Source organism: Lipophrys pholis (genome assembly GCF_963383615.2).
Source record: "Lipophrys pholis genome assembly, chromosome: 16".
Lineage (NCBI taxonomy): Eukaryota > Metazoa > Chordata > Actinopteri > Blenniiformes > Blenniidae > Lipophrys > Lipophrys pholis.
In genome coordinates this window covers 4,112,291-4,139,964 of record NC_137634.1, presented here as the reverse complement: position 1 = coordinate 4,139,964, position 27,674 = coordinate 4,112,291, and the positions used below count along the sequence as shown (strand labels likewise).

General features: G+C 43.7%; 1 protein-coding gene across 1 annotated transcript in view; it reads left to right on the top strand.

The window, feature by feature from the left end:
* The window catches only part of auts2a (activator of transcription and developmental regulator AUTS2 a), a gene marked incomplete at its 5' end in the record, with an annotated part of 337,317 nt that overhangs the window by 68,847 nt on the left and 240,796 nt on the right, over nucleotides 1-27,674 (top strand). Inside the window, 1 exon segment of the mRNA XM_080482610.1 lies at nucleotides 2,707-2,919. Within this exon segment, the coding sequence (XP_080338736.1) occupies nucleotides 2,707-2,919 (213 nt within the window).

Below are 27,674 nucleotides of genomic sequence, written 5' to 3'. Positions count from 1 at the left end.
ATTTGTCTTTTTCTATTCGACGTGTTTCAGTTTAATTTCAGATGTTAGGAGTAAATAGAGGTGTAACATTTCATTAAAGACAATGTCGGGCCCTGTTTATGTGATAATGTGCGAAAACAACTTGTCGAAATGGATGTCCCTTTACACAGAAATGGCAGAAACACTGAAAACGGAGCTGACATGTTTGGCCACTAGTGGGCGCTGCGCCGAGAGCAATACACCATTTCCATGGAGATAAAGCAGGAGCGTTTTCAAGAAGTTGCGTTTTCATTGTCGCGGGGTAAATGGACACGCAAAATGCTTCAGTTTTGTGTTTTCCCTTGAAAACATTGTTGCCTAAACGGGTCCTCAGTCACAGAAGAATCCTCAAGATTTTACTGTGAATTCAGTCTAGTTTGTGAAAACGTTCAGTCTCACTTTAAGTCATGAAACTATATCCAACAACGATCGCATTAAACTCTGAACAACCCCTAATCTGTGTAGTTCCTGGATCAATGCTGATCTGCAACAATGGAACTAGAATTTCGACGTTTTCTACATTACAGACAAATTCAGTGAACACATGCAGGGCGTCTGGTCTTCATGTGTTGCTGGTTTAATAAGGCTAATTCACTGAAAACCTGCACAGATGTCTTTTACTGAGCTATACCTTTTCAGTTGTTAGCTCATTCCATTTGGCCTTAAAGCAAACGTCAATAATAGAATTCCTCAGTTTTCATTCCACAATAGGTGCGATAATTTGCCCATTATTTGTCTGAAAAACACAAACATGCAACCGTAAACTTAATTAAAACGTGCGCCTGCTGTCTTAATTGCGCGGCTACCTGCAGACATGCATTGTGACTAAATGCCACGTCGTAATTACTGCTGTACACTGACAGACAATCGCAGTAATGAAAGCTGCTGCGGCGTGAGCCATATTGAGCAATTACTTTCCCTTTCAGAGTCATCACGAGGCGGTAAAATAAGGAATTTGTCTTGCTATTGTTCAGCCAAGACATATTGTGCATAATGTTTTGTTTTTTTTGTTCGTTTTGTTTTTTTTTTTCCTTGGCAATCAGTTGCTTTGGGAGCTTGGAAGCATGCAGGAAAAAAAAAAAACCCCAACAACAACAGGCACAATGGAAGCTCTCTCAGCCCAATCATAACTTTGTCACTTATTCTGTGCTCTGACAATGCATGTCATGTTGCATTATTTGCCTCGGATGAGTGTGGGCGGAAAAGGCAAACAAGATTAGTTGATGCATGCACTTGTTTTTCCAAGAAGGGAATCGAGGCCTTTAGAGATGCTTTAGTGAGTCAGTGGCAGCAGCACACCCATCAGACTCATCTTCCTGACAGCGGGGGCATATCTGTATCACCGCTCACCCAAATCTCTGCAGGCACGCAGAGGTTCGCTCCGAGGAGGTCCGTCAGCGAGATGCAGAGGCTTTGAGATGCGGAGAGTTTAGTCGAAACTCGACTTTCTTCCTTCCCCTTTTATTCCTCCCATGTGCTGCATACCGACTGTGAAGCTCCCTGCGGTTTGTGAGGATAAACTCTGGATTGAGGCAGGGTTTCTGTGGAGTGGAGGAGAGCGCAGTGTGATGGCTTTTCAAAAGTTTAAAAAAAATGAAGATGTTCCGGGACTAAGGCCCCGCTTACACAAGTGAGAACGTATCTGGTTCAGTCTGAATTTAATCCTCGTTTCCGTCACAACATGTCAAGTAAAAACGGAAAAACTTGGGTTGTGTTTTGGGTGTGGATTTACAAAACAACGGTGAAAATTGTAGTAAATTGTAGTTCTGGACATGTGCGAGTAGATGAACAAGAACAAAATGCAAAAACGATGTGTTTTTACTTGAAACGGCGTGTAAATCGGACCTTTCTGACCTTTTTGTAGCCTTCATGTAGACAATCCATGGGAAATCAAACCCAACACAGCACATACAGCCTCGTTCCTCCAGACTTCCTGTTAATGTTGCGGAGTGTTGACACGTTATTAGTGCCGCTTTGACAGCTCTGCACTTCCACACTGACGTCTGACTCACAAGCTCAAACCCCCCCCACCGGGGGGCGTTAACACCAACAGCCCCTCGGACCATAAAGGGGCAGAGGAGGTTGCCTCCTTGAGTTGTTCCAGAAATTTTACGATACCAAACGCAGCCCCCTCAGCAGCGGGCTTCTATTGATCAGCACTGTCAAATTGCAGCACACCATCATTTTGGAAACACTCTGCGATGTTCCAGTGGGAGCTGATGTTATTGGTGTTTTCACGGTCCTCTTTTCTCCATGAAGAGAGATGTCCCCAGAGCTTTAGTGGTTTGAAAGCTAAAACATTTTGGAGGCTTTTCTCGTCTTTTTCTGCTGGGAAATGTGCAGCTCAGGTGAAAAGGATCCCGAGGTTCCTGTCCGATAGTCGTTGGCAGAGCTGCATGGAACTGCAGCGCTCCACATTAGACACGAGTTGGAAATGAAACAAAACTAAACCATGCTGGCTTTCTGGGTTTTTGTTCAGGTTCAGTTTTCCGGGTAATAGTTCATCTAAATGAGTAATTAAAGGCATTTGGATGGTAAATCAGATTATTAAATTATTAAAGTTTGTTGCTTCTGAACTCACCTCATAGCTCTTAGAATTAAATGAACTGTTTGGCCGGTCGTATAGCTGATCCATGTTTGTGTGGTTCCTAACACTCTTTCTTTTCTCCTGTTCCTTCTTCTCCATAGAAGAACTTGATGCTGAAGCCCCAGGAAAGCAGAGACAACCAGGCCGGACCGCTGCACAAGAAAAAGCCGTCCAGAGTCCCCAACGGCCTGAGCCTGGAGCCCTGCAAGAACAACTACCACCACCACCAGTCCTCGGACCAGGAGAACAACCCCCGCCTGGCGCACACGCAGGGCAAGAGGAAGAAGAAACACCTGAACAAGAAGCACAGGATGGTGAGTCCAAGCTTTTCCTACACTAACTCAGCGTTGAGATCCTCCACTCTGTGTTTGGATGGAATCAGTCAGAAAGTCCTGTTGCATTCATGTCATGAGCGTCGATGCATACAAGTACAGTTTTGTTGAAGAATACCAATACTTTGAGAGTTTTATGCACTGGAGCCGATTTCTACGAAATGCAGTTTGAGCTTACTGCTTCTGAGTGATGCTTTGTGGAGAGGACTTGTCCTGGAGTCTTGTGGTCCCTGTTTCTCGCCTGTCCTGCCTGTTTTTAATGTTTCCCTGCTTCGACACACCTGAATCTGGTGATTATTATGGAGCCGGTCGTTGTTATGAGGTGTAGCAGCAGGCTCTTCGGGATCACGGTGAGACACACCCGGTCTAATCTTTTAGTCGGAGCAAATGCAAAACAACGTCCCCGGGCGTGGAATGAGCCGGACAGCGAGCTTTGACTGTCTCAGTCAGATTTGCATCCTGGACTTGACGAGGTTAAATGCTGCCGTTTCTCTGGCTCACATGCTTCCAATGTTGACGGCACATAACCCCGTATTGGTGAGAATATAAGACACCTCCTTTTATAAAACACCGCATCACAGACAGATTGTTAACTTTTATTTTCTAAAATGAAGATAATAAAACTAATGGAGCTCTTAACACTAACACGACACGGACTCGTGATCTTAACACTGCAACTTCTCAGCTATTTCCTGCTTAAATACAGTGTTTCTATACAGTCTCCAGTTGGTTGAGCACAGATTTTCGATTTTCTGCTTGTTCCTCTCATAGCACGTAATCCTGGCTGCCATTGAAGCCAGTGAGATTTTTAGCGGGATTATCATCCAGTAGCAGATGTGGGACCGGCTCAGTGTGGTTTACCTGGATCCCATGTAGCATCTTCTAGTTACTCGTTCTTTATGCAAACCAGAACTTGAATTTGAACGACATTTTCAAACGGAAACAGAAAATTCCCGTTGCTTTTTTGGGTGTTTGCACTGAAAATGCAACTTTTTGAAAACTTCCAAAGTGGAACTTTTTGAAAATGGGTTAAAATGCAACTTCTCTGAGACTGACGATGTGTTGATGATGTCTATTGTTGATGTTTATCGCGTGTTGTTTCATTCTAAATACAACCAACAACACCCACTGGTGGCCTGGCATGTTAACTACATTGTCTTCAGCGTTTCCGTGTCGATGGACGTCGTTTTCAAAACGTTGTCGTGTAAACGCCGAGCTTTTCTTAACTGAAAAAAAAACAACCCGATGAGTTTCCACTTGAAACGTTGACTTTAGTCCCTGAACCTAAGTGAATTCAATTCAATTCAAACAATTACATTTATAATTTTAAGAACCGTTTTGTCGTATCTTCGTCTCTCCCTGTTGACCATCATAGCATGACGTGGTTTTAGTCGTGTTGAACAGGTTTTATCAGCACTTGGGAGTATTTACAACTTCATGAGGTGTATTTTGTTGCCTTGGGCCTCATTGTGTGATCAAGACCACAAACCGAAAACATGTTGGACAATGACAAAGCTGTACATTGCTCCCTGAATATGACCTCTTCTGGTCTTATTGTTTGTGTTTTTGTTTGTTTATTCCCACGTTCAAAGGCCTCGGAGGGAATTTGCTCCAGTAATTCTTTGTCCTTGTCATGAGAAACTAAAAGAGAAACCAGAGACATTATGTAGAGCATTTTAACGCCAAACGGAAACAATCTCGTGCAGCCACAGTTTTTCATGTTTTCTTTTTTTTTTTTTTTAATTGTTTACGACCGCTGGCGTTTATTTAGACGTTTACAGCTTTGGTGTGGCTTCATTGTAACCCTCTCTCAGCCTGCGGTTAGTTAAGGAAACATGTCGTAAATATAAAATCCGACTCCATGTCGTGATCTGTTTCAGCTCAGCACCGAAAGACCGTCGCGTGTTTTCCGTGCTTTAGCGTTACGTGGGCATTCATCAGTGTGCGTCTCCACATCTTACTGTGTACAGCAAGGTGACAAGGTCGCTCATGAATATTTATGGTCGGCTGACGCAGGGGTGATCCTCTGTGGTTTAGAACAGCATCTACTGTTTATGCATAAACAAAGATTCAGAGGTTGTGCACCGTTTTTTTCCTCTGGATAAGGGTCTGCGTCTCCGGCTGCATATTCAAGGACTTCATTTTGCGTGGGTCGCGGCAGGACAAGCGGACACGTGGAGAAAACAATCACTTAAATATGCATTACTGCTTCTACAGGGGTCTGGCTGTTAATGCCGGTGTAAGATAATAAATAGACCCCCCCCCCTAATATTTGTACTGAAATGTTAAAAAATGTTAACCACATGAATAAATGTGAACATAGACAACAAAATACAATAGTTAGTGAATAAAGCTTTTCTTTCCACTATTATAGCGTAAAAACAGCTTCAAAAAGCTCACACAGGTTAATTAGGTCAATTTGCCTTCAGAAAAATGATTTATATGACATTGTTGACCAAGTTTTTGTGTCAAACACTTTGTACATAAATAACCCCTTGAAAATAAAACCTATGGGTGAGTTGACCTGTGCTCTAGCGCCAACATCAGGACAAACGTCTTCTCAAATTTAATGACAACATTAACGGGCACTAGAGTTTGGTGTTGGTGATGACGTGTTCATTCTTTCTTCAATTTAAAATAGGAATAAAGGAGCAATTTGAAAGTGAAGATATTTAGAAATCTTTTCCATACCTTTCAGAATAGCGTGAAATCACAGCTCAAGTTCACATGATGTATTTTATTACATATCAGAGTAACTAAACCCTGTTACGACATAATTATGAACTTCAGGTCCTTGTTGGTCTTGAAGAATTCAAATTAGTGTGTCTTCTTAGTGTGTCTGATGGAGTCGACACTCGTCAGGTTCGATAGGGAAACATGTTTATTAATCAAAAAGTTTCATTTTATTTTGAACCTGTTGTTTTACATTAAATAGCTCGTCCATTTCCTAGTCAAAGATTATCTATTATAAGCACATTATTGCACATTACTGCTCGAGTTGGAGTCTTCGCATTTTCAAAAAGTTGCGTTTTCAGTGGCCGGGAACCCCGTTGTCGTGTAAACGGACACCCGGAACGCACGAAAAATTTTGCGTTCACTCTTGAAAAGGTGTAACCGGGGCCTTAAGTGATTCATGGATGTTTCTACCATCTTGGCTTGTGGTTTCCCACCGTTTTCACCTGGTACATCGTGTCTGTTGACGTGTGAAGCTTAATAGAAAAAGTCCTTGTTGATTTTCGTTGCTTAGAAAGTAAAGTGTCGGATGTTTTTGCCCAAACCGCAAAACAAACACATTCTTTAGAGTGGGCCGACACAAGAAAAAAAAAAAACTCTCAGTGGGCACCGCTGCATTTGAACTAAAGCTTTAAATAGAAGCAGCGAATAGACTATAGTGTTCTGCAACATGTACAGATCTAATTAACACTTTTATACGCTCCAGATATTTGTTTCTTCTACCAGCCGGGTTTAGCCGCGGTGGCTGTGCTCTGATGTTTGATCTCTGCCGTCGATCCCCTCGGCCCGCCGTCATTAGTCATGCGGGTTTGTGTCTTTAAAAGGCTCCTATTTTTAACAAGTGGCATGACGGAGTGTACAGTTGCTGCTGTGATTTAGTGTACTGTGCCGTGGCCGTTGTCCGAAGCCCTTGCAGCAGGACGTCCGTGGTTCGGGTCGGCCTCAGCTGCCTCTGTGTCATGTCCGTCCCCCGCTCCGGCTAATAGACGGATGGCGCCACCTGCCATTTCCAAGGTCGTCTTTTCCCGCTGCGCTACGGGCCGAGGACGACCACACTGAGGCGTGTGAGTCTTTAAGTCTCTTTTAAGGATGTTCGGAGCCACGGACACAGCAACTTTTTGAAAACGGCTCCCAAGTTGGAATTAGTTTAAAACACTCCTCCCCAGTCTCTGTGTAGACGTCATGGCTCCCCGTCCATATTCTCCGGGGGTCTTAGTAGTTGAGGAGTCACCCAGAATAGCAACTTCATCACAGCTGCAGTTTAATAAACCTTCAAATAAAACACATGTAAACACAAACAGATTGAAGTTGATGTTTTTCATTTATTTATTTATTTGATCGGGACAAAAACACATTAATGAACAATCACTTACAAATGGTAAACGTGCCAGATTATATCAAATTTACATCTGCAATGTGGCATCATGTGTGAACGTCAAAAAAGGGCCACGATACAAAATCGAGCTGAACATCGCAAAAAAAATTAAGTCATGGCAAAACTTGTACAGCGTTTTTGGTTTCTGTTTACACGACATCGGTGCTCGGGGCCAATGAAAACGCAACTTGTTGAAAACGGATCCCGAGGTGGCACTTTGTGAAAATGCTCCGACTCCATCTCCGTGGAAACGAGGAAAACACGAGTTTTTTTTAAAATGCACTTATTCACCTCCCTGGAAATGTGGACTGATGTGGGGTATTTTTTGTTTGCTTTGAAAATGCTCCGTCACCATAGAAACGGGGAAAATGCAACTTTTGGAAAATCCAGTTGACTCCACCTCCATGGAAATGGGGGATAACGAAAGTTTTCGAAGACGCGCCGTCTTCGCGTAAACGGGGGAAAACACAACTTATTGAAATCGCACGGACTCTGTCTCCATGGAAACGGGGAAAAAAGCAACCGCACCAACTAGTGGCCCTACCCGCTAACTGCATCCCTTTTAGCATTTCTGCCGTTGCTATGCATAGGGACATTGTTTTCAAAATGTGAAACTTTTCTCTCGCGTGAACGGGGTATTTATCCACTCCTCACTGGTGTGTTTTCCTCCCATCTCCTGACTCACACGCACATTTTCGCCAACTCTTTCTCACCTCCCTCAGCAACTCGTCCACATATGTGCTGACAGACAAGCAGACACGGCCTCAGCATGTGTTCCCTCGGCCCTCCGCACGCTTCACAGGTGGCTGTGTCTTAATGGCGGCAGCGCCGGCAGGTTAAACGGGCGCCGCTCGCCTCGACATCTCCGCTAAATTAAAATGGCTGCGTTTAATCTGGGTAAATATCCGTCATGATATCACAGATGGCTTTGATAACCTCATTTGTTCAGCCAATCTGGCGCCCCGGCCCTCATTGTTGGTTATCTTTCAGGAAAAATTGTTTTTTTTGTTCCTTTCAAGACGCGGAACGACCCGTCGACCTTGATGCTCAATAACAAACTAATCTGTCACGCTTTATGATGTACATAATTGAAAAGATGATCATCTGTGTCGTGTGCCTCCCATTTTTGTCCTTTTTTTTTTTTTTTTGGGGAAGAGAAACGAGCTGCAGACGCGGAGCGTTGAGCTGCTATCTTCTCCCGGGCTTCACAATAAATAAATGTTAAAGCATTGTCCCCGCACAAGGTTCCGTTTTAAATGTCAGAGGTCCGTCTGAAGGTTTATTTCTCCATTTAGAAATGCGAGAGTTTGGAGAGAGCTCGCCTGTTATCAGCACTTTTTGGTCGCTCTGACTTGAAGCAGAATGAGAGAGGGAGGGGGGGGAAAGAAAGGGAGAGAGAGAGAGAGAGAGTTTTCCGTTGGAATAAAGCAGACGGGTTTTCTTTTTTTCTTTCTTTTTTGTTCCCCTTCCAGCCAAGCTCGCAGATTGCAGCAAATGTTTTCGATCTCTGACACTGACCCAATGTACTGAACTGTGAGATATTGTAAGCTCACGGGGGGAAAATAGAGAAATGTTTATAAGCACCTCTGACATAGCGCCTCGGCGTGAAAAAAAAAAAGAGCCCCGATAGAGGAAGCTTCAGTGGAGCAAGCCACAAATTATGCCAGTGTCTAACTCTTTTCTTTTATTATATCGGGAGGAGCATTTTTTTTCCTTCCCCCCCCGGTCTGTTCTCGTTTATCCTGAAAAGAGCCGTACTGTAATATTGATCTTGTTTTGAAGCTTCCTTCAAGGTTTTTATGTAATTTTAGACTTTTCAAGTGAGTGAGTATTGAGTTCGGCTCCAGAGTAGTTCTGTTGTTAGTACTCTTTTTAGTGTGCATGTTACTTGGAGAACAGTTGAGGAACATGCGTTTAAGGTCAATCTGTGACTCTTTACTGCCTGTTGGTGTCAGACCACATTTACACGCCAGCGATTTCAAGTGAAAACTTTCGCTGCGACACCGAGAACCACTGAAAACACAACTTGTTAAACAGCTTCCAAGGTGGAACTTTTCGAAAACGGGGGTTTGTGTTGCAAACAGATTTGTCAACACAGTATGTGTTAGATTCCAAAAGATTTCAATTCTCCGTTGTTTTAAAGTACTGTGCTTAATAATGTTGCCAAGAATCAAAACTTACTGTGAAAGAAGATGTCAGATGTGAATGAGATCTGAGCGAACTTTGGATACAGTTCAAATAATGAGCATTTCATCCCGGATCAATGTCGATGTTGCTTCTTTTTAATTGAAATTTTATATAAACAGCAGCTTTCCCCTCACAATAGTGGTGCAGGAGCCGTTTTACACCGGCTTTCAAACGATTCTGTTTGTTTAATAGCCACCGAGCAATGTATAATAGTACCTTTCAGTCACATGTGAGATAGCATTGGTGTGTGATTGTGCCTGTTTGATGATTTCCATGTGAAAGACGGCGACTGTAAAGAGCTGGAACCTGCTTCACTGCTTAGAAATACAAACAAGCCCTGGAGGGAACGGCATTACGCACATATTTGCTTATTTATGTGTCCCAACTGATACCTCAAAACACACCGAGATGAAATTTGAGGAAAAAAGTTTTTTTCTTTTTGGACGTTTAAACGTTATACCGTGTGTGTGTGTGTGTGTGTGTGTGTGTGTGTGTGTGTGTGTGTGTGTGTGTGTGTGTGTGTGTGTGTGTGTGTGTGTGTGTGTGTGTGTGTGTGTGTGTGTGTGTGTGTGTGTGTGTGTGTGTGTGTGTGTGTGTGTGTGTGTGTGTGTGTGTGTGTGTAAGGCTCTGTTCTGCTCACTGATGTTGGAGTGCTGGCCTGTGGTGTGTGGTGCTTTGTACAGTAGCCCTGGTGAACAGAGGGTCGTGCTGCGAGGCCCATCTGGTCTCTGCTGCCTGGGGGTGGGGTGGGGGGTTGGCGGGGACGGGAGACATGAAATGTTGTGGGGGGGTTGAGCAAGGAGGTCTCAGGTTGGACCCCCCCCCGATTCCCCATATCTCCGTCCAGCCACCTGCCTGTCTGTGTGCTGCTCCGTCTGGCCGTCTTCAAGTGTTTGTTGCCACACGATTCACGTCGGATTCACGCTGGAGTTTCTATAAATGTTTGGAAATGTGCTGAAATTCAGTTAATTCATCAGTGGATTTCATTAGTTCTGCACCAGTTAATCGTTACTGCGACATCAACATGTGCTGGATGCATGTCAGAAACAGACTGATGGTCTGAAGCAAAATGAAGGAAAAAGTTTTGCAGAATTCACAAACCGCCCCTTCTCTTAACCTTTTATGTGATAATATTTGGTAACTTCTGCTTTTTCCCATTTCTTTCAAACATGAACACATTTAAAACATGATTAATAAATCATTAACATTTCCACTCTTCTAACCATAGTAAGAATTGGAATAAGAATAATAGTAGCTCTTTTTAATTACTGAATGTTAAATTGTTGAATAATGGTAGAAACTGGTATAAATTAGTGACAAGAGAAAGAGCACTGTTATTTGGTAGCCCTGGTTTTCTATGTAACACATTAGATTGGTCTAGTTGGCTGTTGCTCGTGTTTCATCAGAACAGCGAACATAAATGAAGAAATGTGTCTGAAGATTACAGCTCTGGCTGCAAATAAATATTGTAAACAACACTACAACAATTAAGAGCAGTGACTTCTCTGTTCATCCTGGTACTTTACACCATCTTATCCTTTTGTAAACCTCCTCAGCACATTAAATGAACCATGGATTAAGTGTGTTTCTGGCACCGGGTGCTGTCAGCTGGTGGCGGTGTTATGTTGGCTCATCAGCCGGTGTCGCGTAATGAGGATAACAGGCCCTTTCTGTCATCGAGCAGACCACCCTGGCACCGCAGCGGGTTTTTCTTGGAGCTGAGAAGAACTTTTATGAGTCAAGTTCTTCTGTGGAGTGAAGAGGTATTCCCTTTTAAATCCATCGTAAGGTTGCGTTTGAAGTGAAAAAATGCATCATTTTTATATACTCCATCCAGAAAAGTTTCACGTTTACACAGCAGCATTTTGAAATCCTTGTCCGTTTCCACAGAAATGGCAGAAACTCTGAAAACAATGTAGTCTTAATGTTGGGCCACTAGTGGGTGCTGTTGCTTGTATTTTGTAATGAAATCACAATATAATACCATTGCTGATGATGAAAACACTAACAATGGAAGAACACAGACATTTGTATGTACAGATGACCAAGTTGGATTGTTATTACGGTGACGAAGTCCCAGGAGAACATGGACTGGGAGTCATGACACTCTGGAGACAAACATCGTTGTTGTTATTGTCCATCGACTCGCGCATGTGCAGAGGAACTATTTACTACAGTTGTGGTGCAACATGCACAGTAGCAGTGCTACAGAAAAGTGGCATTTTTGTCCACTTACGCAGAGTGAAAGAAATTTCAAAAAGTTATGATTTACCTCGTTCCCATGAAGGTTTAAGCGTTTTCAAAAAGTTGTGTTTTAAAAAAAAAAAGTTCCACCTTGGAGGCAGTTGTCAAAAAGTAGCGTTGTCAGTGGCTCCGAATGCAAGTATGGCGGCATTGAGACTCATGCTGTTGCATAAGTTGTGAATTCAAGGTCTGACAACCAAAACTTCACAGCTCTGCCCATTTGTCTCCCAAAAACTATTTCGGGGTAGAAATAAAAAGTTTTTTAAAAAGAAGAGCTGTGTTTCGTGCTTCGTGTTCCAGTGCTGAGCAGTGAAGTTGCTGACTGGTGTTTGGCTCCGACTTGTTTTTGAACAACTGCTACTTTGGACAAGTGGAACCAGGACCACCATTGAACCAGGGTGGCTCAGGTCTGTGGCCTCTGGCTGCCTGAGTCGTCTCTCTGGGTACATCCTGGTGGAAACGCCCCGCCTTCACCCGTGAACTCTGACTTCACCCCGACGGCGGCCACGTGTAATGAGATTAAAACTAAAAGCGCTAATGGAAGATCTCCTGGGCGTGTGTGTGCCAATATTTGGACCCGATTGTAGCTGGACGGGGGGCAAGCATGACGCATGCCTTTCAGTCGACACTGAAAACGTAATGCAACGTTCAGCTCCGTCAGCTTTGCGGGTCACCCTTTAATGAGCTTATCCGGTAAGCCAATAAGAGATTTGAAGAAAGAGCAATGTCCCGATTGTCAGATAAGATGTTAAATCCATTCTGATGGGGGCGCGGGTTGAGCTGGATGATAATTGTCGCCGTCGCGGCGGCTGTTTATGGAGCCAAATCCAATCCAATCGTGACGGCTTGTTTTTGAGGTCTTTGTGTCTTTGAGACGCACATGACAGCAGTGAGTAAACAGTCCATGGGAGGTGTGTGTGTGTGTGTGTGTGTGTGTGTGTGTGTGTGTGTGTTTACAGGCGTACACATAAAACCGTGCGTTACCACGGCAACATACATGCACTGGATTCCCTGCAGGCTCGATTTTGCAGCACAGCTTCACGCCACACTTCTTTGACACCCGGATGTGAACGAGAACCTCTGTGAAGAAAAACAACCGCATTTTCATTTTGACATTAAGTTGTCCTGATTTAAACACGGCAGTGGGTCATTATTTTTGCAGATCTGGAAATGACCCAGAAGCTATTTCACTCATATGATTTGTACAAATTTCCAACATTTCGGTTTATGATTTTAATGTATTAATAACAGTGTTCTTTCTCTTGCCCCCAATCGGCACAATTGGCAAAAAATTAATTTGCCTACATTTATCTCTCTCTTCCATCAGAGCGGACTTCAGGTAGTCTTTGCTTGGGCTATTGTTATTATTTTTATTTATTTACTTTCCTCTTTTCTCTATTATTGCTTTTCTTGCTCATTTCCAAAACTGAAGGTGTTTACAGTCTGTTTATGTATGTTTTTATGTACTCTCTGATGGTTTTGCTCTCGTCTAAAGGTCTTTATCTCCACTGTGTGGTTGGTTGTTTGTTACCTCCGCCAATGAGGTTATAGAATCGTCCACGTTTGTTTGTCTGTCTGTGTGTTAACAACATATCTCATAAACGAACGAGCAGTGGAGATTTTGATCAAAGGAAGAACCCATAAAATGTTGGTGGTGATTCCTATCAAAATAATTGGTACAATAGAATATTTTCAATTTGCAATATACGCAACGATTTGAAAACACTCGGGCTATGTCTCCTTGCACTGTGTATTATTAATTGTTGACTGAAGTCATAACATTTTGAAAGATTTTCTTCAACGCTTGAACCGTGTAACAAAGCAAAATGTTATTATTCTGTTATTATTGAATTTATTACACTGAAATAGGAAACAATTGTTAGATTATTTGCAGGTTTATTACAGTTTTGTCACTATTACCCTTTGACAATTCCTTCACACCCCTGAAAGAAAACCATGCCACCATCTGCCCTGTCTGCACCTCCCACTGTGGAGGTGTGTGTTCACGTTGGCCGGGTGTTTCTGAGTCCAGGCCTGCATGTCACTGAAAACGTGTTCCTGCCTCTCTCCTTCCGTCTTGCTCTGCATTCAGGAGCCTTTTTCTCCTGAAGTGTCAGAAAGGAGGAAAACAGAGGTTTTTGGACTGCCGGCTTGCGTTGACTATTAAGCGGAGTCATTTCATCCAGTAGCTGCTGTCGGAAGACGGACGTCTGCTCTGACCAGCCGCCGTAAAGCCCGACACCGACTCCCTCGCCTGACAGCACTTACAATCAATTCATGAAAAATGAAGTGGCGGCGCTTAAAGTGTCGGGTCACTTGAATGGTGGGCCTGTCTCGGCTGTCAGTCAAACGGGCTGCGGGGCTCGAAGAAGCTTTTTATCGTGGCTCTCCATGGACACAGACTTCCGGCTAATCCGGTCGCCTGCCGTTTACACGACGCACGATAAACCGATACCAGAGCGTGATGTCCCCGTCTCCTCCTGTTGAAAGTTTTTTTTTTTTTTAGATTTCTACTCGATAAACCCCAACAGTATTTCTTGTCTGCTCACTGCGTGTGAGAGAAATCGGTGACAAAAGCAGGCCTGTCATCATCTTTAAGTGTGTCGAGTGTCACGCACAGACCCGACACCTCCGTCCTGTTACTGCTTCACCTCACTTTCAGTGCAGACATACGGCCAAGTGACAGGGTGGCTCCCCTCTATTGATCGTCACCAGTGTTGACACAGTCACCTTGAAAAAGTAATCATTTAGAAAGTAACTTAGTTACATCACGGATTACTTGTTATAAAAGTAAGTGAGATTACAAGTAACTTTTTAGTTACTTTCAGCAACATACCCCCCCCCGATCTCAACATAAAAAGGACAACCGGTGTTACCAAAACTCTCTGCCTGGCGTCCTGCCAAACTCCCTTCCCTTTTAACTTTGTTTACTTCCTGCATTTGTGTGTTTATGTCGTGTTCGTTATTACACGTTTAATAGTTTTACGGTTTTAACTTGATTCCTACACAGGCTGAGATTTGGGCCGGTTTCTACTGGGGTGTGTGGGTTTTACTTTGTTTGGGCTGGAAACAGTGAGTCGCATCTGGCAAACCCGCTCATGACTTCACGTCGTCTTCCGCGCTCTGGGGCCCGAAAACATCGGGTCCGATCACGTTCGCGCGGCAGGTTGCGTTTGAAATGATCGCGGGGAAAAAAATTGGATCCCAGCAAAAAAAGTCTGAATTGAGCATCGAGACCTGCGGCGTGTTAAATTCAACATGTCTTGGATTTCGGCTCTTTGCAGAAATCCGCCTCACATACTTGTCAATGTATATCAGTGTGGATGATTTGTGCCTGGAAAGTTTCTTTATTTTTGTGTGTGTGTGTGTGTGTGTGTGTGTGTGTGTGTGTGTGTGTGTGTGTGTGTGTGTGTGTATGTGTGTGTGTGTGTGTGTGTGTGTGTGTGTGTGTGTGTGTGTGTGTGTGTGTGTGTGTGTGTGTGTGTGTGTGTGTGTGTGTGTGTGTGTGTGTGTGTGTGTGTGTGTGTGTGTGTGTGTGTGTGTCCAGCCTCGGCTGCACGGCGTCGCCCTCTAGTAAAAGTGGAGGTCAGGGAGCAGGTGCTGGCTGGGAAAGTGGAGGATTTATGAGACCGCCAAGGACTCACGATGTGAAATACTCCCATGTGGTACCGGCCCTGACTGTGAAAGTATCTCCAGTTGAAGAAAGAGACATTGTGGGGGCCGATATTTACCCAGCATGTGCTCCACGCAGCCACTTTGTTCCAGTCCGCCTTTCTTGGTGACCGCCTGTCGACCTTCTCCCCCGCTAACTACGCCTGAGTGCTGACTGAGATGTGACTCCGGCTAACGCACCTCACCTTTTCTGAGCTCCTCACAAAGTGTTGAAATAAATCCAGAGAGACTTCTCCGCGCCGGCCTCCTTTCCCAATGTCTCTTTATTTTCCCCCCGAATGTACCGTCAGCGCCGTGTCGAGTCATTGGCAGATTTCAGTCAGAACCGACCTATAATGCTCCGTGTGTTTTACTAATAATTTTCATTATTGGGTCATAAAATATTTAGATTTTGCTCGGATGATTCTTGACTCCTGACGCGTCGAGTGAAATAAACGTAAAGCAAATTCCACTGCTCCAGCAGATTCATCACACAGTTTAATCAGCCTGAATTACCACACGTTAGGAGTAAATGACACCAACAAAGAGCTCAGAAGCATGTTTGGATTATATCCAGATAACAATAAAGGAAACATAAAAGCAATTTAGTGAGCCAATATTGCCCTTTCCTTTAAATGGAGCCTTTTTAAAATTCACTCTATCCTGTCCCAGTTTTGTTCGCTGCTCCTGCGCCTGTATTTTAATGGACTCGTTGTAATGGGTTGATTTCACTGCAGGGAAACTCCAGTCCTCATCGTTTGAGTCACCTGGATGAGGGCAGAGGAGAAAATCCTTCAACGCACTGACCTCCAGCCAGGACAGCTCTTATTGTTTTTAGTGAGATTGATTCGGAGTAGCTTCAGGACAGAGACCTCCATGCGTCAGATGGAGACGATATGACCAGTCGATTTGGGATTTTTGAGGGGAGGAGAAATGTGGTATTTGCTTCACTTTAACAAACTGCAGTAATCCTAATCCCCAGAGTATCACTAAATGTAGTATTTTAGGCAAGAAAAAGTAGGAGAACAGTTTTCTGATGATATGTGGGATTACAAGATTGCTGCTGTGTGATATAAGGGATTAAAGTGAACATCTCTTCATCTTGTCTCTCCTGCTTACTTATAGAATTATTGGGTTTTTCTCTGTTAAGGTCTCTTGAGGAGACTGTTGTGTTTGATGCCATTGAAATAAAATCCACACACTGTCCATATGTAAACCAGAGCGGTCACCTCGGCGCTCTGGTTTTGCTTGAGCGGACGGGAAAACCTTGATTTTCACATTGGCGAGGATATTCTTTCATGAAGACACAGAGTTGCAGCTCATCATCATGTTTAATGAACTAACTATTGTGAGCCTCACCTCCTCCATGTTTGACATGTCATTCTTGTTTATTTTCAAAGCTGCTGCTCTACAGTTTTGTCCATTTCCACCACTTCCAACCAAAACCTGTTAAATAGGAGACCAGTCCTGTTTAACTTGGGCTCCCGCTGAGCACTCATGGCCGGCATAAGTAGTCCTTCATTGTGCAAGAAACGAGAGCGAGGCTGTAATGACTCCGGCGAGCGATGGCTGCGGGGAGCAGGAATGTCGAAAAGCTCATATTTGCATGTGTTGAGTCATTGCTGGAAAGTCCTTATCTCTCTTGTGCTTTTCATCAGATCCACATTCCCTGACTGGGGTAAAAAAGAAAATCAATTTCCCTTCCCTCCCCTTCTGCCTCATTTCCCTCCCTTTGATAACATGGTGGACCATATCCTCTTAGCAATTTGTCCGTATTGGAGTCGAGTTATTCCCAGTGAATTGTCTCTGATTTTTGATTACTCTCAGTCCAGTGGTGATGCAACCTGACGCAGCACCGTGAAATTGTGTGCAATAACGGAGGGTAATGTTCGCTGGATGTCTGCGGCGCCGCCTTTGATAAGGGCGCCGTCGTGACAATTTGGCTTCCCACGTGTCATCTCCCGGTTAATTAGCCACTTTTACGCGCGCCCACTTTATTTTGTCAACCTGGTTGTATTCATTTGGGTCGGTGGATCAGATTGATGTGTGGGCTTCGGATTAATCGCAGGGTACGGTGTGGTGCGGCTGCATCATATTAGTACATGTGATATTTGATCATGTTCACTGGTGATAGGATCTTAACATCTCTGACGTTTGTTCTCAAATAACAGCTTTTTATGTTCTTGGTCCTAATTTAAAATTTCAACCAGATGCATAGTTTTTTTTTTTTTCTTCTTCTTTTCTTTTCTTTTCTTTTCTTTGTTTTGGATCACATCTGCAGATCTCATCAGCACACTTGTTGACTTTGTTGTTTTTAGTCGTTTTTTCCTTGATTTCTGTGCTTTTGACCTGTTGCCACAGAGTCTGATCTAATCTTGAAATACAATCATTATGTAGCGCCACGTGATGAGCCAATAGTGCAGACATGCAGGGCCTGGATGCACGCAAACACAACTTATAATGCAAGCATATATTGCAATATGTATATATTGCCAATTTAGGCCCAGTTTACAGGACAACATTTTTGCTTTCTCGTTTGAAAATGAGAAAATGTTTGTGTTTAATCAGCTATTTTATTAAAAATCGATGTCCTTATATTGGGAAACAGAAGCAACAACACAATGCAATGTAGTTTTCATTGTGGGTCACGACTGGGTGCTGTTTTGTTTTTGTAATGAAACAACACACATGCGTACAGAGAACAATACGCTATAAACATTTAAAATGGTGAGCACACTGACATTCGTATGAACAGACGATCAAGTTGGATTGTTATTACGTTGACTGTCAAAATAAAACTCCAAAGTGTCAGGAGAATATGAACTGACCGTCACGACACGCTGGAGGCAAACATTGTTATTGTCCATCTACTTGCACATGTGCAGAAGAACTATTTATGTTTACAAAATGTAACATTTACCCAGTTTTCACTGAGACAGAGTCAAAGCATTTTCAAAAGTTGGGTTTCCCCTTGTTTCCACGGAGACGGAGGATTTTCATTGTTGTCCTCTGTCTACTAGCCCGTGTGCAGAAGAACCATTAACGCCGGCCGTGATGCGCCTGCATAGCAGCAGGTCAGGTTTTTTTCAATTTCCACAGGGACGGACTGTTTCTACCGAAATAGAATCGTCATATTAAAAAAAAAAAAAAAAAGCTATGTATTGTTACCTTAGAAACGGAGTCAGAAAGTTTAAAAAAAAGTTGTATTTTCCCCTGTTTCCATGGAGACAGAGTCGGAAGTGTTTTGGAAAAGTTCCACTTTGAGAGCCGTTATCAAAAAGTTGCATTATTAGTGACTCCGGACATCGTAGTCGTGTAAACAGACCCCCAGGATGCAACAAAACCTTCACATTTTCACTCCAAAACGTTGTCGTGTGAACGTGGCCTTTGATTTTATATCTTCTCCTTTGCATTGCGGCTGTTTTTGACACCCAGTCACACCCAGTCCAGTCGTAATCGTTTCTACGTTCATCGAATGTTTCATGCCACTGCAGCTACCGCCTGTAACGTCGTCTGCGCACGCTTTGATCACCTGAAGGAAGACGACACTTCCGATCACCACCAGATCCGCTTGCTTTATAGTGTTTCTTTTATTGGCTTCTTCCACGAAATGATCATGTGCAGCAGCTCTCTGCGTCACACAGCTGCTTTCTTTTACCTACAGAGCACATTGTGTCCTAACAAGTACCAAGGCTTTCAAGTCCGGATCTGCCAAGTGTTTCCAAGCTTCAAACTCGCTGCAGAGTTCGCTCACTCGCTCGCTTTCTCTCTCTCTCTCTCTCTCTCTCTCTCTCTCAAATGCATATGCATCCACCGCCGTTCATGTGAAGTGGTAAACAGAGGGAGAGAAAGCAGAAGCCGTCTGCTTCTCTCATTCCGCTGCCCGTCTCTCCTGTAAATTGAGTTATCGACTCCGGAGCGGTAGATGGAAATAGCAAACAGGGAGGAGACTCCCGGGCTTAAAGTGTGCTGCGGATGCACCCGTCCTTTCAGTATCAGTGAAATGGTGCAAAACCAAAACAAATCATATGTTCGGTCCGCTGTGACTTATAGGAATGATCCCTAAACAGAATCCGATTGTAAAGCCAATGTGTGTAAAGTGTAACAAGTATTTTCTGGGAACTGTGGGGTACTGCTGGGAGCGCGTGAGATTTCAAAAATGAAGTAGTGAAGTTCGGGAAGCGTCGATGGACGGATACTCGTAAAAGCTCCCCGATACAGCCCGGCGAGTTTTACGTATGACGTCAGCCGTCAGCAGCAGGTAGACAAGAGGCCATGAGCGACGCCAGCAGTTTGGAAAATCTTCAGTATTATTGAGAAAGAATGAGAAAAGTGAAGCAGACTGGACATGTGTTTCCCCCAAATGATCAAGAAGAGGTGAAAAATAGTTTGTACACCAGCAACTTAATCATTACAGGATTTAATAAGTAATCGTATCTAAGTGGTATTGGGGCATCCCAAAGTTAAATATCTCCTAGAATATGTTGACTTTATTGTATACTCAAGTTGAATAACAGGCATTTTAAAAACACTTTTATTGTGATTGTTACCTGCCATAAAACAGAGAGGTTGTAAAACCTACAGAGGAGTAGGATTAACACAATCACAGATTAAGCTCGTCAAACTCTCAGTTCAGTGGTGCAACAGAGGACTGCATAGTTTAGTGACTGTAGTTTGATTTTATCCACAGATATTTGATTTCAGGCAGTTAAACACATTGGTGACTCTAGTTTCTGGACAATCTTGAACAAAGTTTTATTTCCTGGTACTTTCTTATTTTATATCCATTATATAAGGTTTAGTTGTTAAGAAAGAATAATACACGGAGTGAAGGTAGTCAGTGATGGCAGGATACAAGTTCAAAGAGTTTTAACTATTATATAGAGTATTTTTTCAATAACAACGCTGTTTTCTAGGATTATTCATCCGCTTCAGGTTTGAACTGGTGCACGGACGTATTGATAAAATCAACACATTTTAGGCACTTTAGGTCTGAGCTGTTCAGTATTATAGGAACCCCTCTCAACTGTATTCTTTGTGTTTAGAGAAGGAACACGTTGAGTTGGAGCTGAGGATTTACAGCTCCTGTGTGTTTGCCTCTGCAGCACTGACTTTAAACCGGGTAGCTTTATTACTTTGGATCTGAGAAAACAGGGATTTACAGATTATCTGCTGTCACTGCTGAGTGGGATTGTCAGGGTGAGTTTGTAAAACAGTGATGGGAGAAGTTTTGCGAACACCTCACTGTATTTTGCACCAGGATGTTTCTTTAAAATGGTCTGCACGTTGAGATTGTTTGTCTTTTTCAGACTTTATTTTTATCACGTGTACGCTGAACCACAGTGAAGAAAAACCTTTAAGTTTAAATTTAAGGGTTATTATGGCTCTATTTTACCAGTCCAGACCATCCAAGGTGAAATTGGTCTGAATTAAAATGTGTTTGACACCCCTGGATTAAACAGACTTTTACTTCTATAATATTTGACATCATTGACTGCGATATGTCAACCAATCACTTTCAGTTAGTCTGTGCGTCACAAATTTAAATCCCATCCTGACTTTTTTTTTCTCTGCAGTCTGATTCATTGCTGCCATTACATGCGCACTTCTAAATATATATATAAGGATAAGAAAACGACGGCGCAGCTCCCTTCATTATTCCGTCAGAACTGGTGCTGTGGCTTGTGGCTACTTGGCTGAAAATCTTTGTCTGGGAGAACAGTATTGATCAAATTCTGACAACCCACCGAGAGGCAGAATCACACTCTGATGAAAGAACAAGTTGCATAACCATTACGTAAAATGAGAAACACACCATACACCCAGGGGGAGACGCACGCCAGAGCAGAAAACATTGTTGGAGGCAACAAAGAGGTGTAATTTCCTCCGGAGAGCAACAGAGTGGTGTTGATGATGAAGAACACAGAGGATGAATGTGCTGGAAGATAAAGCCACTGGCCTGGTTTGAAATATAAGAAATACATTACAATAATCAAGTGTCGATGTCGCACAGCCTCCGCAGAGATAAAGTGGAATTGGAGTGGCTTGTCGTGAGTTTGACAGCTGACATGAGGAGTAAGTCATGTGATCTGGAATGTTTGGTTAATCCTGCAGCGTCAAGCACATTCCTGTTCAGGGGCGCGGGCAGCCAATTTCATCTTGATTGGTAAAAAAGTGCCATAATAAATCTAAACAAAAAAAATTGTGAAATGTCAAATAAAAAGAAAACAACATTCTATATCTGTTGCATTATTCATGTTTTTACAAACTCACCCTGAAAGCATGGCTTTGAGGCTAATGCGAGTTTCCTCGCTGTCATGGCACCGTCACCGGTTTCTCACCCCGGGTTGTGTTGTGTCCACCACTACAAGAATCTTTAATACAAATCAAGGTTTTCTTTGAAATTGTTACGGGTTTTTTTTGGTGGCTTTCTGCCAATATATCTTTTTTACTAAAGAAAATGACAAAAACACCTCTGCAGTTGTAATGATTCAACAATGATGTGCAGTTGGTTCCTTTTATTCTATGGTACTTGAACGCACCGCGAGAACGAGGTGGCCTGTGATTGGTGGAGAGTGGAGGAGGGTGTGTGTGTGTGTGTGTGTGTGTGTGTGTGTGTGTGTGTGTGTGTGTGTGTGTGTGTGTGTGTGTGTGTGTGCCCGGTTGGAGGAGAAGCAGCCCGTTTAATCTCTGTCTGTCCTGTTCAGTAATAAGGTGGTCATATTACAGTATGCCAGTAAGGCGTTACTGCTCATACTGAGGTACAGTTAATCCATCCATCTTTTATCAAACTTTATTCAACCCAGGGTTTGATAACGGGAGAACATAGGTGGTTTCCAGCTGAATATCCAGTAACAGTCACAGGTTTGCCAGTTAAACTCAATCCGAGGTCTTTACACGGGGGTGGGGAAGCAACTTGAGGCTCAGGGAGAACATGTAAACTGAGCTGAGAGTGCTCACCACAGCAGCACATTTCTCTCTTGGATACAGTAATTCTATAAGCGCTGAAGGCTCGCCATGTAACAAATGTATTCCAGGTTTAGTAAGTAGTCTTGAAATACGCATGAATGTGTGAGGAGGATTTCTGATGGGATTTTTAAGCACATCTTCAAAGGACTGTTGGACTGGAGTTGTAGCCTGACGTATTGACCGGCTGCTGTGTTTTTCCATTTGACTGATGGCCGCAGCACCATGGCAACAGCAGCTTCCTGAAAAGATTGACTGGAGTACCTGGGAGCATTTTTATTTTTTTTTATTTATCTATTTTTTTTAACTGGTCTAACTGGGCTTAAAGTTCTTTGAACCACTTATTAGCTGAGAATCTGCATGATAACAGAATTTTTCCCAATTACATGCACTCAAAACGCAAATATCTTTCAGTGAATTAACTCTTCATCCGCCTGCTCATCACATGTCCACCACTGGCCGACAGATGTCGAATTGGAAAAGGAAACCCGTCGTCCGGCGCCCTCAGCCTCCCCCGCCGCTCTTTGAAGCCTCTTCCATCCTGACCAGATCTGTGTGGAAACACCTCTTAACCTGGCACACGGGCAGGGATCCAGAGCAAAACGAGTGGTATTGATCCTTTAACCTCACACACCACGGAATAAGAGCACACAGCGCCTCAGAATCGAGTACGAATGTACTGCCAGAAAAACTGGATGTACTTCAGATCTGAAGACAGAGAATAAAAAAAAAAAAAAAAAAGGACTTGGGGGCCTCGCACTGCCAAACTCAATCACTCTCATGTTCAGTACATTGAGAGAGTTCACAGTAAAGCGCGCTGAATATAAATGTGACCACGTCTGCTGTTCTACGAGGAAACAAAAGCCTCAGATCGGCGTGCAGGGAGGGTTTAGAAGGAGAATCTGTTTACTGTCAGATATGGCCCAGATGAGCAGATGGAGACGGTTCCTCAGAGGGAACCCGCAGGGAAGGCCAGACTCCGTCCTGTCGACAGTGCCAGGTCTCCGCCACCGCGGGCTGAGGAGGTGGCGGAGTCAGCCTGCTTCTTCTGTCACCCCGAGGGCAGCCCGAGAGAAATGGCCATCTGTGATTAATCACTCTCCTCTGCACCGATACCAGTGGCACTGCGGGGTAGTCGGGTCCCGATACTGCACCGAGTACCGCTACTCGTAAAAGATCCCCGATACAACCCGGCGAGTACGACGTGACGTCGCATGAAGTTACGCAGGAGAGCACGAGCGATGTTTTGTAGATTCTTTAATCCTAATGAGAATGACAACAGTAATACTGATGGTAAATGATGTTCTACTCGAATACCAAGAGGAGCTAAAAGCTCATGTGTACACCAACAACTTAGTTAGCCCGATGTCGCTCATTAGTTTAACTGCTCGGTGAATCAAGTAGCGCCATGCTACATGCTACATGCTAATGAGTTTCGGGTCTCACACACCGGCGATGCTACAGACAGTAGACTTTATGTCATTTAATAAGTACTCCCATCAGTACACAGTATTGGCAAGTAGCTAAAGGTTAGTACTCGTGTTAATCCTTTGAAAAAGTGGTATCGGTGCATCATAGTGTACTTTGTTCTCCACATCATAGTGGACATTGTTCTCCACATCACATTGTACATTGTGATCTCCAAACCAAAGCCGATGGAGTCTACAAAGAGAAAATCTAACCTTGTTACTGAAGACAACATCACATAAAGTTCCCAGTGACAGAACAGCCACAGACTTCAGTTTATATAAATTCACCACGTGAAATATCATCGTTTGATTTCCTAGAATAAACACGGCATGTCTAGACCGGGTCCCCTCTCAGATAGCCTTCAGCAGCTGCCAGGAAGGATGGAATGATTGAACCCGAAGCAGTAAGAAAAAAACACAAAAAAACACATTATGCTTGCAGTGAACACCCCCCCCCCCCCCCCCCCCTCTCTCTCTCTCTCTCTCTCTCTCTCTCTCTCTCTCTGTGTCTCTCTCTCTCTCTCTCTCTCTCTCTCTCTCTCTGGTATTTTTAAGCTGGGTAACTGGGCACTGCAGTGTTTTTGTGATGTGCTGGCGCCCTCTGCTGCTCGCTCAGGAGAATGCTCTGAATCTTGTTCATGGAGGAATCTCATTAACAAGGCGCAGCCCCCCCCCCCCCCCCCCAATGCTCTCACAGTTTGTGGTATTTCACCCTGCTAATTATTCACAGCGAGGTTTAGATGTGTTTATTCATGAATCCGCGGCCCGATCACTATGATCTACTTGATAAATCCCGTTCCAGTGATTTCACCACCTGGGTCGTCGTCCCACTCGTCACTGTGAGTTTCCTGTGTTCTCGCCTCGCTGGCCGACAGACGCTCACCCACTCCCCACGTCTCTTACTCTCTTATTACTCCCTTTCTCAGGGCCAATTTGCTGTGATGTTCTGTGATGCGCGAGAAGCAGTTTGGCGATAATGAAGCTAAAATAAGTAGAGCTTATTATGCAGTAGGACACGCGAGCTGTGCAGGGTTCTCGTGGCACAAGTCATTTCTCCAGCAAAAAAAGAAGAAAAAAAATCTGCCACTCTGCAGGGATTGAACACAGCCTTGTTAGTGTTGAAGGCTTTAAGCGCAGTGTGTATTTCTGCGCGTCTCGGCTGCATAAAGCACATATCTCTTGTCTGAATGTCACACTTCACAGTTAACTGGATATAATGAGCAAAAAAAAAATGCCGCGACGGAAAACTAAATTCTTTTGATTGTCGTCCTGTTGACATACAGTGGCGCTATCAACAGGTGGAGCCTTGGCAGACGCTCCGTGTCTTTGAGAGTGCGTTTTCTTATTGATTTATTTTTAATGCCGAGAAAAGACGCGACTGATTTTTCCTGAACAGTCTTGCTTAAAAGTTTTGTTCTTTTTTAGAAATAAGTGTGATTTGCGGTTCCACGGTCGTTTTCTGCTCCTTACATCAGACGCGACGTCAGGACCGTGTTTAGGCGCCATTTGAAGTGTGTGTCTCATCCAAATATGATTTCAGCCTCAAGTACACAAACACAACCTTAACATGCGTCTCCACTGTCCACATTGAAAGCAAATTGGCATTAAATTGCTTTTTCTGTTCGCTTCGTAGATTGTTTACAGCCAGTCTTTATGCTCTTTGCGATGGGAACCTTCTCTGATGAAAACTGGACGTCAAGCCAACATGTAAACTTTGGATTAGAGTTGTTATTTATTTTCCCTCCAGTCCGAAGTATAAATGAGATTTGGCAGCACAGTTTCTCATAAATAAAGGGTTTTTTCTTTGATTGCAGCACAATCTGACGCTGCAGTGGAGTCAAACAAAAGGCCCGATCCCCACATCGGGTCTGAAAGAGATTCCATCGTGGCCCTCAGGATGACTTTGAAGTTTAAATCTTCCTTACCTGACCTTTTCAAGTGAAAATGGAAAACTTTTGTTATGTTTTGGATGTTTCTTTACAAACAGCGTTTTCACTTTGGCTTCAGTGCCCCTGGTACTCATAGTTTAATTAAGTGGCGTAGGCGTTGAATAATAGACAGTGAAACTGTTTGTAATTTCAGATCCTATATTCCCAGACAACTTTAATTAGGGCCTGACCGATATATTCTTTGGGGGGGCTGATGCCCCATGTCTGATATTGTGGAATAAAAAAATTCCAATAACCAATGAACTTGAAAATAAAATGGCGGTATAGATGCGACGTCCGGTCAATGAACGCCATTTTCACTCCATTTTATTAGTGAAAAATAAGTGTGAACATCGGCGTGAATCACTCATGTTTTGGCCGATTACTGATTATTTTCTAATAACTTTAATCAGCTGGACCCTAATTTTAATTATATAATAATTATAATATCCTCTTGTATGGTTGCAATGTACAAATCCAGTAAGTAAAATACAGTTTTTCTCCACTTTACTTGGAATGAATATCAAAAATAAACTTGTGTTAGGATTTTACTCAAATGGTCAAAATCCAGAAATAGTTCAGACTTCAACTTTCTGAATAATCTGTGCCAACTTTTCAATATCATTATTATTCATTTATTTTAATCTTTTTTAACCGAATTTCTGCTTCCTCCAGTGTGACTTCTGATGTGTGAATGAGAAGCACTCACTCGTACGCGGAGTTCATGATTGAATACCCGGCGGTGCACTTTCATTTCTTCTTGGCGCTGACACCGACGATGCGATGCAGGAGGAATTTACACAACACCCTCACACTTAGAAAGGTCAAGAGCTGCCGTCATTATCTTTGAAATACGGATTCATCTTTGCGCGGAAGGTGAGGTTCACTCGGATCAATAAAGCCTCCGTAATAGGGTCTACCTTTATTCCTTTTAACTGTGCTTTCGATCACTGTGATCGCCCCCCCCCCCCCCCCCCCCCCCGAAGCTACCCTTAACCTTGATTCAAGTGTCTTCGGCTGGCTGCTATCTCTCGGAGTTGACCCGCTAAGAGCCGGAGAGGAGATGGCTGCTTTGATGCCTTTATGCTGCATCTGCTGCTTCTGCGGCTCGCCTCCAGCTATACAATACACTTGCACACAAGACTGTCAGAAGAGATGGTGGAGAGAAACAAGCCGAGTGCGGGAGACGGGTGTGATGCGTAGAGGGGAAAACACACCGAATGCACATGTGTGCGAGGGTTTTTTGAAGCGCGATCCGAGTCAGAGGCCACGCCGCAGCGCATCTCCTACATCCCCTCCCCTCCTCATGCATCCCGCCCGTCAATGCTACACATGTAGTTCACAGGTTACGATCAATAATCTGCTCTCCAGCCTCCTCAAAGGGATGTGGCTCAACCTCCGCCGATACGCGGCGAGGGCTTGTTGCTAAGGAGCACGGGTAATGGGATGCAGTCAGTTTTTTTTTAAAGTTTTTAATGGGACCACTCCCACATAAGAGCCCCTGTGTGGATTGTGGTAATGGGCAGTGGAATGAACAGGCGTCCTCTCCATGCTCTACAATCACAAGTGTTATAGCGCCGAGGTCATTAGCCTCCCGGCTCATGCTGACTTATACTCTGCTGCGAAAGAAGAAAAAAAAAAAAGTGTGTTGGGGTGGGCGGGGGGGGGGGGGGTTCAACAAAGTGGTTTTAGTGCCTCTAATTTCAGAGCAGCAGAATTAGCCAAGGCCAAAAAAAGCCAGCCGCTCACATTTATTTACATTGCAGAGTCTGTGTGACCTTTAAAGGCTCCACATCTGCCAGTTTGTTCACTTCATCTTTATTAAATTAACTTTATATGCTATAATTAGAGAAAGACGCGGTTGCACGGCTGAGAGATGGGCCGATACTGTGTGTCTCGCACGCACACACACACGCACGCACACACACACACACACACACACACACACACACACACACACACACACACACACACACACACACACACACACACACGGTCCATGGTTAATGGTTACGTCCTGGACCTCTCCCTCTCTGACCTCTCTCTGCTCACAGTTTCTCTGTCTTAAGGCCCAAATCTGTTTTAAATGAGTTTCAGCCACATTAACGGCGCGTCGGTCAGGCTGAGTCAGACTGAAGCATCAAAACATCTGTTTGATGGATTGCGTTAAACTCTTGGTGCAGA